The following is a 13,709-nucleotide window of genomic DNA, read 5'->3' on the forward strand; positions in this document are numbered from 1 at the left end:
CCTTCTGTTTGGAAGGAGGATTCAGGCTCACAACGTTGACAGCAACAGGAGTGTTGTTGTGGAGTCTCTACCCTCAGAGGAAAAGGCCAAAAGGTGAAGGATTTGGACAGGGAGACCTTGCCTTTGGAGAAAGCACTGGGAGGCCAGTGGAATGCAGAGACGCCCTCCTATTCCAAGTAACTGTGTAGAATAAACACCAGATGAGGTATTCTTTCGGTAGTCTGCTCTATATGTACCTCTAGGATTCCTTGCACCTTTTATCCTGACAGTATGAGCATACTCCAAGAGCTATGTAAATCCAACTGTGATTAGGATGGAACTAGAATAACCTTTCTTCTGGACTGGCAGCACATCAGTCTTGCGCTACATCGCACAACAAATCCATGAGTAGATTGTGTCAAACCAGTAGGGTTTACTATGAAGCGCACTATGTAACATTACCGGGCTTTCTTTGGATAACTTGGATAGACAAAGACAAAATTCGCAATCAGAGATAAATAGTACCCTGAAGCTCACTTACTCCGTGGATACCGCTTTAGTTTCAATGTGTGTTCCCATAAATGGGCGTTTACCGCGTTATTTTACTCACCTTTACAAAATGGATAGATCCAGAGCAGTGAATTTCACACAAGAGGAACATATTGTCATAATGAAATCCTATGGAGTTCAAGAATGAGACTACAGCTTGGGGCAACACAGTTGCACATAAGTATAGGGAGGCATGCTGGCAAAAAATAGCAGATCGTGTAAATTCGTAAGTCAAAAGATTCTGCATATTGTCTTCAAAATGCAAAGGCAACGTCCAATCTGCTTTAATCTATCATTTAGGGAATTCACTTTAAAAAAACAACTATGTAAGAAATGCATAGCATTTGTTTTCAATTGCTGAGAGATAGTAGTGGTGGCATATTGGATCAGTATATAACCCGAACGCCAGCAACCAGGGTTTAAATCTCACCTGTCCATCATCATGCCTTTTATCCCCATCTAGATGTGGTGCCAGCATGACCTTGAGAATATGGGTCAAGTTCGGAATAAGCACAAAGATATAATTCAATGTGGTAAGCTTTAAGCATCAGTTTGAATAATTTCAGGTGAATGTAGCCTATGATTTTCAATTGGCTAGTCTAATCTGATGTTGATAACCTGTGTAGAATTACCGAGCGTGAATCAGATGTTAATTCCAAAGGTTTATTAACTCATTATTGTTTAAGATGTGAGAGCATCAAGCGAGAGCACCTTCCACTCGCCGTCACTTTCCGAACCCCCTCCCATTCCCCACACACATAGATATAACCTAAATGTATTCCTGCACGCTCCGCGCTGCACATAAACTAGTGCCATTACAACACATCTTCCTTTCTTTGAGTCTGTTAAGACATGCAGAACATTAATGATTCTTAAACAGTTGAAAGTAATCTTGGCAATATTCTCACACTACTGCAACATTTCATTTTAACCTTACTTATTCCATAACGCATTCTGCATTCATTTCAAAAGAACATTCTTTTCATTAATCTTTTTTTCTTTCTTTCTTTCACCCTCTAGTACTTCAACAGCTAAATTCAACATGAACAATTGGAAGTTAATCTAAACATATTCCACATATCGATAGTTACGAATGTAACTACGGTTCTATGAATCCTGGATGACCGCCAGAGGCGGTGCTTAAAGCACTGGATCTCCACCTCGCGCATGCGCATTTCGAGTACCTAATAACAACATAGTCACCTGTGACCCCCACGTGACACCGGGAAGGCTATATCTTCCGGTGTCATTAGAGGATCTGTTCCTAGAATCTTCTTGCGAGAACACAAGGATTCTGAGTGACTGAACGCTCTGGCGGTCATCCAGGATTCATAGAACCGTAGTTACATTCGTAACTATCGTTCTATTTCATCCTTACTGACCGCCAGAGGCGGTGCTTAAAGCACTGGATGACCCATACCAAAAAGGTCACAAAGAATCCAAAACCCACCTCACTCATTGGAGGTAAGAGAGCTTGGCAGCAGGACCACACTCATCGGGTGGGGACTGGCGACGTTGACTCGGTAAAACCTTGTAAAGGTGCCCGGTGACGTCCATGATGCCGCGGCACAGATCGACTCCAGGGGTACACCTCTTAGTGCGGCCCACGATGTCGACACGCTTCTGGTGGAGTGGCACCTCAACCCGGATGGCGGGGGGCGGCCACTGGCCACATAGGCGTGTTTAATGGCGTCGACGACCCAGTGGGATAGCCTCTGTTTAGACAAGGCAGAACCTCTGTTAGGGCCACCGTGACATACAAACAGTTCCTCGGACTGCCGTATACCGGCCGTAGCAGCAATGTAAGCCCTAAGCACCGCACCGGGCATAGCATCTCGGACTCATTCCCCTCAGATGGGGAGTTAAAACGTGCCAGCTGGTTAAAATAGGTGCGTGAAAGCACCTTGGGCAGAATAACCTCCATCTGTTAGCATACTGTGCTCTGGTAGATGGTGCCCTGGCACTCAGAATGGTATTCCTGACGGTTTCAGTGCAAACATTCAGCAGTGAGTCGGGCCCTGCAGCGGCCAGGCCCAGAGCTGGAGGCGACGGGGATCTGGGTGCCAAATCTGGCCCCCCAGCTGCGAAAGGAGGTCCTTCCTGCAGGGGAGGCGCCATGGAGAGCTGCAGCAGAGCCTGCGCAGCAGTGGAAACCAGAGTCTCCCTGGCCAGTAGGGGGCCACCAGAAGTAACCTGTGGCCCTGCAGAAATACCCTCTGGAGTGTGGGGAGAATCAGGGGCTGCGGTGGGAAGGCATACAGAGGACTCTGTGGCCAGTCGTGAGCTAAGGCATCCTGTCCGAGGGGGCCGGTCACCTCCGTCCAGGAGAACCAGAGGGGGCAATGTGCGGATTCCTCTGATGCAAAGAGGTCTACCTCCGCCCTGCCAAAGAGACCCCACAACGTCTCCACCACCTCCGGATGAAGCCGCCACTCCCCCGGTGGGGGCTTCTGCCGCGTTAGAAAATCTGCGACCTGGTTCCTTTGCCCCGGTATGAAGACCGCCCGTACGCTGGCCAGGCGGGGATATGCCCAGGCCAACAAGTTCCGAGATACCCGGAGTAGCCGTGAAGACCGGGTCCCCCCTTGGTGGTTGATCTGGGCAACAGCTGACATTTTGTCGGATCGAACCAGCACATGCTTGCCTCTCAAATGAGGCAGAAAATGATTGAGTGCTAGCTGTACCGCCCTGAGCTCTAGCACATTGATGTGAGCGTGGTTCTGGGCCGGCCACTGCCCTTGGGCAGTCCTGCCCTGCCAAACCGCGCCCCATCCTGATAGGCAGGCGTCTGTTGTGACCAGCTCCCGACGGGATGGAATGGTGCCCATGGGTACACCCACAGACATATACAACCTCTTTCTCCATGGGGACAGAGAGAAGAGGCACTGCCGAGACACTCTGACCTTTCGGTGCCTGTGCCACTTGGGGTCCAAGTGGAGGCTGTTCAGCCACATCTGCATAGGGCGCAGAGACAGCAAGCCGAGGGGCACCACAGCTGAGGCAGCTGTCAGCTTGCCCAAGAGCTGCAGGCAAAAAATGAATGGTACCATCCTGCCATACCCAAAGCGGGGTAGGCAGAGGAGGATGTCGGTCACACGCTGAGGTGACAGATAGGCCCTCACAGCGTCCGAGTCTAGGACCATCCCCAGGTATGCGACCCGTTGGGATGGGTCCAGGCGACTCTTCACAAAATTCACCGTCAGGCCAAGCCGGGCCACGTGCAAGAGCAGCCGAGCCGTGTCCCGGGCCGCCTGAGACTGGGAAGGTGCACAGATCAGCCAGTCATCCAAATAAGGCAGGACCTTCGTGCCCTGCTTCTGCAGGGGTGCGAGAGCTGCCGCCACCACCCTGGTGAATACCCTCGGAGAGAGGGAGAGACCAAAGGGAAGTACCCTGAATTGAAAGTGCCGGCCGCGAAAGGCGAACCGGAGGAAGTGCTGATGGCGCGGTGCAATTGGGACGTGGAAGTATGCGTCCCTTAGGTCCAACGTGGTGAACCATTCTCCCCTTGCGACCACCCGCAGCGTGTCGGAAGCGGTGAGCATGTGGAATGGCAGGACCTTCAGGAACCGGATGAGTCCCCTGAGGTCGAGAATTGGGCGAAACCTGCCATCTTTCTTTTTCACGAGAAAATATCTCGAGTAGAACCCTCTGGGGTGCAGCAGAGGATCCACTGGCTCGATTGCCCCTTTGGCCAGGAGGGTGGACAACTCCTGGTCCAGAGCTAAGGCCTCTGCCGGGTCGTTGACGACAGTCATTTTGACCCGGCTGAAGGCTAGGGGCCGACGTCGGAACTGTAACTCGTACCCTTGGGTCAAGGTGGAAACCACCCAAGGGTCTGAAGTTCAGGCAGCCCAGTAGCTAAGCTGCTGATGGGAAAAACTCCCGACGACCGGCCCCGAGGGCCTAGCGCCTACCCCCCCGGCCTCCTGAAGCTCTGGGGGGGCGTCGGTTGGGTTGTGGGTCACGGGGCTGCCAGGAAGGTAGGCGTACGAAGGACCCTCCTACATGTCTCCGTCAAGGGCGACTGCGCAAGCCACACCTGGCGGCGAGTCTGCACGAGGGTGGACATAGTGCGCCCTAACTCCCTCGACATGAGGGCAAAAGCCTCTAACGAGGCGTCACTCAGACTCTGCAGCGGCGGCTCGACCTGGGCCTGCTGCAGAGAGGTCGAAAGACCCAGCAGCAGGTGGGAAAGGGAGTTCCCAATACGACCCATGCGCGCCGCTGCGTCGTAGGCCTTTGATAGGAGGTCATCTGTGACCCTGCACTGTGGCCGAGGGCACCTGGCATTTGGCCTCAGAGCCTCATCAGGAGCCAGAATTAGGGAGGCGATGGCAGGCTCGACTGCTGGCATGCGGCCCAGCCCAACCTGTGCCGCATTCTGCATGGCAGCCAAGGTCCGGGCGTCCGACGTCGAGTGGGACAGGGCCCTAGTGTCCCTCCAGCAAGCATGGAGCTCCTTCAGATACTCCTCTGAAGGAGGGACGGAGAATGTGGCCGGGACAGGGTTGCGCCTGAAGAAGGCGCTGGCCTGGGCTGACTCCGTTTGCGCCGCGTCAAGCTGCAGGCGAGCCAGAGCTTTCCGCAGGACGGCCGCCATGGAGGTGTCTGCTGCACCCTGCAGGGAGCCTTGTGCCGAGGAGCAGGAGGCCTCATCCAACGTGTGGGAGGCATCGCCCTCGGTCATAGTCTCATTAAAGAGGTTAGCCGAAGCCGCCAGAGAGAGGGCATCGCTTTCAAATTGGGAGGAGGGAGGGCCGGGCTGTAGCCCCGCCAGCCCCTGACCAGCCCAGGCTGAAGGGCCAGGAGGAGGGACCGGATTTGCTCCATGTCAGACGCCAATCCGTCCACCCTAGCAGCAAGGCCGCCCCTTGCCTTCTTTTTGGGGGGGGCACCCATAGCCGCAGCCCCATCATGCCGCTGCCGCCCTCTCGAACGACCGGGCTGATCGGGAGGGAGGCTCATTAAAGCAGAGGGGTCGTTGGCTGCTGCCCGATTCTCCAGCTCTGCTAGCCTAGCCACTCTGAGCACCCAAGGCAGGAGGCTGCAGTTCATGCAGGCGCTGTCCGTGAGGCTCTCCCTCAGATGCCCGAGACCGAGGCAAGGAGGGCAACTGTTGTGGCCGTCCTCAGGCTCAAGAGGAGCCGCACAGGCGACACACAGGTGGGCCATTATAGAGGTAGCCACCGGCAGCGTACTGGGAGCGGAAGCGAGAGCACTTCCCTCGTCAGAAAAAATGAAAAACCGAAACTAATTAGCCTGAGCGTGATCGCTGCTACTAATTATCAACCAAACAAGGGGTAATTGCGGCGTTAACGAGAGCGGGAGCGAGAACACTGCCTTCACCAGAAAATTAAGTCGGCCGATATTAATTAGCTTGAGCGTAAGCGCTGCTGCTAGACAAGGGAGAAACCAAACAAAAACGTTACTGGGAGCGGGAGCGAGAGCACTGCCTTCACCGGTAAGTTGTAAGGGCTAAATAAATTGATGGTTAGAACAGAGCAAAGCTAACGGCTAACACAACAAACAATAACAGAGCAAGAGGCGAACGAGTGCTGGGAGAGGGAGCAAGCACACTGCCCTCCCAAACAAACGCCGGCCACTCTTCTTATAGTTACTTTCACTAAGTATCTGTATGAACTAGCCACAGCCTCTGGAGGACGGGTTACCCGCAGCTCCGACCTTGGTCACGAGGCTGCACGTAGCCAGTTGTAACAGCTTCCTTCCTTTCTCAAACAAAGGTTCAATACGGTACCTGCGCAGCGAGAAGATGTAAGGAACAGATCCTCTAATGACACCGGAAGATATAGGGCCCTATCTTGCATCCGGCGCAAGTGACTTAGTCACTGGCGCATGTGTCGTTGCTAGTTTACAACTGGCGCAGAGCGTTCTTTTCCCACCAGCGCCACTCGCCGGTAAATTAGGGATTGATCATGCGCCCCAAGGGGCGGTTCGGCGGAAGGAGGAGGCGTGTTCTGGCGCAAACGGTATTTTGCCGTCTCTGAATACCATTGCGCTACTGACCAGGAAATACCTGGTTTAAAGTCAGTGGCGCGTTGTTCAGATGCTATTTTAAGGGCGCATGCATATATGCGCATGCGATGCATACGGATTGCTTGTGCACCTCGCGAATACACTTTGCTTCTCTCATCTACCTAGCCGCACATTCTTGGTAAATTATTTGTGAAAGAACAGCTGAGAGCAGCGGTAATAAGTTGTACTTTTAAATCAATGCATCTGCAAACACCGTACAGCAAACACATATTTTCTTGACACAGACATCGTGTAGGCCTACATGCCCATAACTTTTAGGATTGATGAGTAGGCCTATTTGATCGTGAAAAACATTGTTTTACCGCGAGTGAGTGTTAAAAAGAATGAATGAATGCGGGCGCGCGTGTGTGCTCTGTTTAAACACACGCAAACTAAACACTCTCATCATCATCTCATCTTCGTTCGCTTATCCGGGGTCGGGTCGCGGGGGGAGCAGCTCAAGCAGGGGGCCCCAGACTTCCCTTTCCCGGGCCACATTGACCAGCTCTGACGGGGGGATCCCGAGGCGTTCCCAGGCCAGTGTTGAGATATAATCTCTCCACCTAGTCCTGGGTCTTCCCCGAGGTCTCCTCCCCACTGGACGTGCCTGAAACACCTCCCAAGGGAGGCGCCCAGTGGGCATCGTTACCAGATGCCCGAACCACCTCAGCTTACTCCTTTCTAAGTAAAGGAGCAGCGGCTCTAATCCGAGTTCCTCACGGATGGCTGAGCTTCTCACCCTATCCCTAAGGGAGACGCCAGCCACCCTTCTGAGAAAACTCATCTCGCTTGTACCCGCGATCTCGTCCTTTCGGTCATCACCCAACCCTCATGACCATAGGTGAGGATAGGAACGAAGATCGACCGGTAGATCGAGAGCTTTGCCTTGCGGCTCAGCTCTCTTTTCGTAACAACGGTGCGGTAAAGCGAACGCAATACCGCCCCCGCTGCTCCGATTCTCCGGCCAATCTCACGCTCCATAGTTCCCTCACTCGCGAACAAGACCCCGAGGTACTTGAACTCCTTCACTTGGGCAAACTAAACACGTAACGCATAATACAATCAATGGCAATGTCTATTACCGCGGGGACACATGCATATTAGGATAGCATACAATACTGACAATGTTTATAATGTATTGCGTATATCATTAAATAGAACCACAGTTACCGCATATCATATAGCCTATCATACGTTTTCTTTGCCGAAATTTATTTGAGGACTCAGTATTTCTGAAGTTGTGGAAGAAACCCCCTTATTCCATGTGTGAATTAGGCCATATTATTTGGCAATAAACTAAGCCATTTGCAGTTTGAAATTCATGTGCATCTGTCTCATCGGAGACTGCAGACGCTCTGTCAAAATATCAACTCGTCCGATTCAAATGCGCTCGTGGCTCTTAAAGGGGATGGGAGCTGGCACTCTCATTGGTTTGTTGCATGTTACGCCCAAACCACACCTACGGGTAATTAGGCTGCTTCAGACCAACCCTTTTGACACTTGCGCCGCGGCGCAAGCGTCATTTATCCGCCTGTAAAATAGCGATAGCGCCGTAGAACCGCCCACAAAGCTACTTGTGCTTTGCGCTTCCCACTTGCGTTTCAGACCGTTAAAATAGGGCCCATAGCCTTCCCGGTGTCACGTGGGGGTCACAGGTGACTATGTTGTTATTAGGTACTCGAAATGCGCATGCGCGAGGTGGAGATCCAGTGCTTTAAGCACCGGTCAGTAAGGATGAAATAGAACTGTCTGGTGGTTTCACTGCTCTTACACTGCTTCTCTGAGTCTCTGGAAACACAAGCACAGTGGAAATGGGAGTGACTGGACCTTGGGTAAGTATGTCAGGTCTTGGGTCAGTCACCAATGTGTTGCTGTCCTTGTTTGTGTGTGTATTATGACCCAACGGAACCTCTTCCCGTTGAGTAATCTGTGGGCCCCCACAGATGGGTCTGAGGTGGTGTCCGTTTCTCCGCAGCTCTCCCTGCTCGGTCTGTACAATGTACGATGTCGAGTGTGGCACTTCCTCACCACTGCAGCACATTTAGTCCATCCCCTCTCATTGTCCAGCTTTACTGAAACACGGGTTCCGGGCTGAAGTTCAGGTAATGGTCTGGCCTTTGACAGTAGCGCAGCTTCTGCCTCCCCGTTGGCCTGTGCATAGTGAGGGCTTTTAGTTGTGTGTCTGAAATCAAACATTTTGGCAAACTGGGCAAAAACAGTCCATGAGAATTGGGGCCCATTATCAGTTATGAGTTCCTTTGTCCAGCCCCACCTGGCAAAGATGTTCTTCAGGCTGGCTATGGTTGTAGCGGCTGACATGTTAGTTAGGTGGGCAATTTCAATGTACCTTGAAAAATAATCAACCACTACTAGAAAGTTATCCTTTTTCCGCTTTATCCTTGTCTGCTGCCACTTTCTCCCATGGGCGGCCTGGGAGTGGTGTACAGATCAGAGGTTCCCTCCTCTGAGTAGGCTTGATCTCTTGGCATGTGCTGAGTCTCTTGTACATGTTTGCTTATGCCAGGCCACCACACACTACATTTAGCTCGCTCACGGCACTTAAAAATCCCTTGGTGGCCATCGTGTATGCGTTCCAGTATTTCAGTTCTTATGTTCTGGGGTATCACAATTCTGTTATTGCACAACACTAGCCCTTGGTCACGATGTGTATAGTAAGCTTTTACCTTCAGGGGCACGTTGGCTGAATACTGTGGCCACCCACCCAGTTCGTAGCGTTGCACCAACTATAGCTCATCATCCTGTAGCGTTTGCTGTTTGACCATGTCAAGCTTGCTGGGAGAGATAGGCCATGCCTCACAAACAACCTCCTCGTACGCCTCCAGGTCACTGGTCAACTCTGCGATGTCCTGCGTAAGTTCCGGCTGAGGATGTCTAGACAGGGTGTCTGCAATGACCAACTGCTTCCCTGGAACAAACTCAGCTTTTGGGTGGTACTGAGTCTATATCTTTACTGTTAATGAGTGGTTTGTGGTCACTCTGTAAAGTGAATGTGTCCAGGCCATACAAGTACCTAGAGAACTTTTCACATGCCCAGACTGCAGCAAGACATTCTTTTTCAATCTGTGCATAGCGCTTTTCAGCATCAGTCATTGTCCTGGAGCAGTAAGCTACTGGCTTCAATTGTTCATCATGTAACTGCAGTAAGACCCCACCCAGCCCATAACTGCTTGCATCAGCACTGACTACTGTGTCTTTCTTTAAATCAAAGAATGCTAAAACAGGAGCCTCAGTGACTAACTGTTTCACCCTCTTAAAGGCCTCCTGTTGTGCAGCACCCGAACCCCACATTACATCTTTCTTCTGTTAGTGGCTTGGTGACTTCTGACAGGTTTGGGAGGTACCTGTCAAGGTAGTGAATCATGCCCACGATTCTCCGGAGCTCGGGCACGTTGTTGGGTTGTTGCAGCTGGGTGATGGCTTGAACTTTGGTCTCGTCCAGTCGGATTCCATCTTCATCGATGCAGTTGCCCAGGTAGTTGAGCCGTCGCTGACGTAGCAGGCACTTCGTTGTTCAGCTTTAATCCGGCTCTTTTCAACGTGTCAAGGGTGTTCTGGAGCCTCTCCTCATGAAGCTTGGTGGTCTCTGCATAGATTAGGATGTCATCTATGTATGTAGCCACACCCTCTAGGTCCTTCAAAATCTCAGCCAGGTTGCGAAATTGAGCCATATGGGCATTCAATGGTATTGAATGTGTTTTAATAAAACGCATCCAATACACGGAATGTCCGCTGGTGACGCCACTGAGGCTATAGTAGGCTAACGATGCTCTTAGCATCCTACGAGTACCCCTGGAGTCCTCGTTAGCTACTGTATGAGCGTTTTCACAACGTTCGTTACCAACGATGCAATCGGGAAACGGTGTGAAAACTGTACGATGCTCGTACGACGCACTTCACGATCCACTCTTAGGCTAACGATGCTTTCGGGAAACGGGGCCCAGGACACTGGAAAAGATGTTTACTCTCAATGATGATTATTATTTTAAACTAACCAATAGTAGTTGTCTTGCATTTTAAAATGTCAATGCACTTTTCAGCCCTGAATAACAGTAAAAGCTTTTTATTTGCATGCATAGTATACTACACTTTCCATTGAGCAATTACTCCTGTTAATTAAAACTAGAGGTTTAGCGTGCACAATGCGCGCGAAAAGTCTAGTTTATATTAAAGAGGGATGAGACCTTAGATGAGCCCTCCACCTCCACATCAAGGCCTTTTCATGGGATGGACAAGATTTTTATTCAGGTATTATTTTGTAAGTTGCGCCACAAGGCTTTGATCATGGTAAATAAATTACAATTTTAACCCATCATTTCTTTAGGTTGGAACAGAGGGCGCTGTATAAGCGCAACCTTCAGTTGGATAATGTGAAAAAAAATCTGGAGATATATAAACTCAAGCTAGAGATACAGCTCCTCGAGAGCGTAGGCTATCATTTATTAATTTTCTTTGGTTAAGCTAGACTGACCCCCTTTTTTATTTTATTTCTTTCATGAACAAGTTCAGAAGAACACTAGGAGCTAAGAACCTTGAGCAGAAGTCAGGCTAGATCCAGTCATGGAAGATGGATTGTTAAGGGTTGGAGGAAAGCTAAGTAGGCCAGTTATGCCACAGGAACACATGCCATCCTCCTACATAACGACCTGGAGAACCTAGCACCGAAACTACACCTTCATAACCAATACACTTCAATTTGATCGTGTTTGCATGAATAAAGAAAACATATAGCCAACATAAAAAAATGACTAGATCAATGTTTATGAGTGAATGAATGAATGTCTTCAGGGACAAGAGGAACCCTCTCCACTTATTGGCTACTCTGAAATGGCTACCATCTCTGCCTCATTTTTAGCCTGGAGAAAAAAAATTGTGTATATATATATATAATATAAATCCTTACAGTACACGCAAAATCTGTAACAAGGCACATCCACATTTTATTGTTCACAGCAAGAAGTTTTCTAAATATAACATCTATAAAAAGTAACATAACTTTATGATAAATACAGAACAGGTAACAGGTAACCATACAACAACGTTTCTATCTGGGTTTCCCGTCTTCTTTCCATCATTTGACCTCTGAGCATTGGGGCGAGGATCAAGAGGAGGAGCTCCTCTGGGTCATGCTGCTCATTCAGTAGACATGAGGCTCTCTTCAACCCGTCCGGATTGGGATGAGCTCTTCTTGTTTTTCCCCCAGTGGAGCCATGGGGTTGGAGAGGTGTGCTGGGAGGCTGAGGGAGTGTAGGCGTGGCTGCTGAACATGAGGGGTGGGTTGTGCTGCAGTATCTGGGCAGGGAGCTGGACAACAAAATCCTCTTCCCCAACGTTTCCACTCGTTACTCTACACTGCAAATAAGGGTCCAGGAACCCCTAAATGGAGCAATACTGCCATTTCTTTCCCTCTCCTCCCTCACCACCTTCTCTCCTTTCTGTGCCTGTTACTCAGGGTTTTCTACCAACTTTCCAGTTACAACCCGCTCCACCACCTGAGCTACTGCTGCCCTATTAGCAACAGGCTAGTCCCTCAAAGCTCACGTGAAGGAAACAGATGTGCCGAGGATGCTGCATTAGCTTTAATGCTACCCTCGCTGAGTCAAAACCATTTATAGGTCAGTTTATTATAGCAATTTAATTTCCGAATCATCCCCAGGATACAGTATAGTTGGTGGGTTAGGCTAAACCTTTTATTTCTCCTGACCACATGACGTTGAACTATCATGATGTTGTTAAGCTTGGGCTACATGTTCTACATGTTATTGACCTATACATGGGCTATGTTATTTACATCCCATCACATTTAATCATCCGACTCAAGGTCCACATAGTGACATCCAATAAAATATCAAGGTTTGAGAAGAGGAACTAGATGCTGGTGTCTTTATAACAGTTCTTTCGAACCAAGATGACCTCGTTTTCAGAGTCGTAGAGCCGTCAAATCAATATACAAACAAATTATTAAACATGTTGGAGGTATTGACTCCCGCAGCCGCAAACATTTCCCTTGCACCACGCCAGCTACGTGTCTTAAGTGAACATGTCTATACAGTAAATTAAAAGAAATTAAAGTCAACTTAAAGCATGCCATTCACAAAGGTTCAGAGTACACATTCTGATTAACTTATGTATATGCGATAATAATGGAGACTTTTTTTATCAGAATCAAAATGGTCTGGAATCCTTATGCTTTTATTTGACAGAAGGGCACCATTCAAATATGATTATGTATGATCAGATATAGACCCATATATGATTAAATATAATCATATATGTCATGAATCATAACATTATATAATGTCCTAATATAATCCTAAACATCAGGACCCCTAGAGGGTGGGTGACACTAAGGCCCAATCCCATTTCTACCCCTTCGCCTTACCCCTTCAAAACAAGGAGGAGGGGTAAGGGGAAGGGGTAAGGGGTAGAAATGGGATTGGGCCTTAACTCTCTAACCAGGACCCTCACTAGCGCACTAGATCCAGTCTTGGTTCATCCATGACCGGGCAGACGGTCTGAGGTCCAAGACTTGGAAGAAGACGTTAGAAGATAACAGAATAAAATGATAATCATGATAATAATGTTTGCCCCAGACGGCCTACAGCAGCATCCCATGCCCAAATATTGATCTGTGTATAGATATGTATATATATATAGTACAGCATTATGGCGTATTAGTACTCCCCAAGCAGTACGCGATGAATGGACTCCTCCAAGACTCCTTCTGTTGCACTTCAGGGTGGAGGGTTGGGGGAGAGGGGAGGAGAGTAGGGGCAGCTACTTGGCTGTCCGGCTTCGGAGGCGCCTCTTGATGATGAGGTGGTCGCTGTCCTTCTCCTCAGGGATGATCTGTAACACACATTCATATATGACCCAATATCCATGCAGAGTGTGTGTGAGAGAAGGCAGGATTCAGCAGCCTCACCTGGCCCAGGTCTGATTGATTGGTGCTGGTTGAGGCATCGCTGCTAATGACACTGATCAATGCACACAGGTCAAACCAGCCATCAGCACACACACACACACACACACACACAGTCAGGGAGATCTCCTGCATTGCAGCATGGAGCACCAGGTTGGGCTTCAGACCTATCAATAAACTCAACATCAGCTCCCTGACTCCTCTT

At 49.7% G+C, this 13,709-nt stretch overlaps 2 protein-coding genes across 13 annotated transcripts in view; both read right to left on the reverse strand.

The window, feature by feature from the left end:
* Positions 1-2,351: 2,351 nt before the first annotated feature.
* On the reverse strand, positions 2,352-5,218 carry LOC115548682 (uncharacterized). Its single transcript, XM_030363443.1, has 2 exons — positions 4,537-5,218; positions 2,352-4,366 (listed from the first exon to the last, which is right to left on the reverse strand). The coding sequence occupies exons 1-2, from the start codon at positions 5,216-5,218 to the stop codon at positions 2,529-2,531; spliced, it is 2,520 nt and encodes an 839-aa protein (XP_030219303.1). The 3' UTR covers positions 2,352-2,528.
* A 6,279-nt stretch (positions 5,219-11,497) lies between these two features.
* The window catches only part of kif20ba (kinesin family member 20Ba), a 44,526-nt gene continuing 42,314 nt past the window's right edge, over positions 11,498-13,709 (reverse strand). For 11 of the 12 annotated variants that reach the window (XM_030362962.1, XM_030362970.1, XM_030362965.1 and 8 more), the window contains one exon: positions 11,498-13,431. In XM_030362962.1, coding sequence (XP_030218822.1) covers positions 13,360-13,431 — 72 coding nt within the window. In that variant the 3' untranslated portion in view covers positions 11,498-13,359. Of the gene's footprint in view, positions 13,432-13,507; positions 13,560-13,709 lie in introns of all 12 variants that reach the window. The other variant, XM_030362966.1, reaches the window with a different exon arrangement.

Source organism: Gadus morhua, chromosome 8, assembly GCF_902167405.1.
Source record: "Gadus morhua chromosome 8, gadMor3.0, whole genome shotgun sequence".
NCBI classification, from domain to species: domain Eukaryota; kingdom Metazoa; phylum Chordata; class Actinopteri; order Gadiformes; family Gadidae; genus Gadus; species Gadus morhua.

What these genes read in the sequence shown, in the direction of transcription:
- LOC115548682 (XM_030363443.1), bottom strand. Translation starts at nt 5,218, where the DNA reads ATGACCGAGGGCGATGCCTCCCACACGTTGGATGAGGCCTCCTGCTCC. An exon ending in GTCGCCCTTGACGGAGACAT is followed by an intron (nt 4,367 to 4,536) that starts GTAGGAGGGTCC and finishes CCTGAACTTCAG; the next exon opens with ACCCTTGGGTGGTTTCCACC.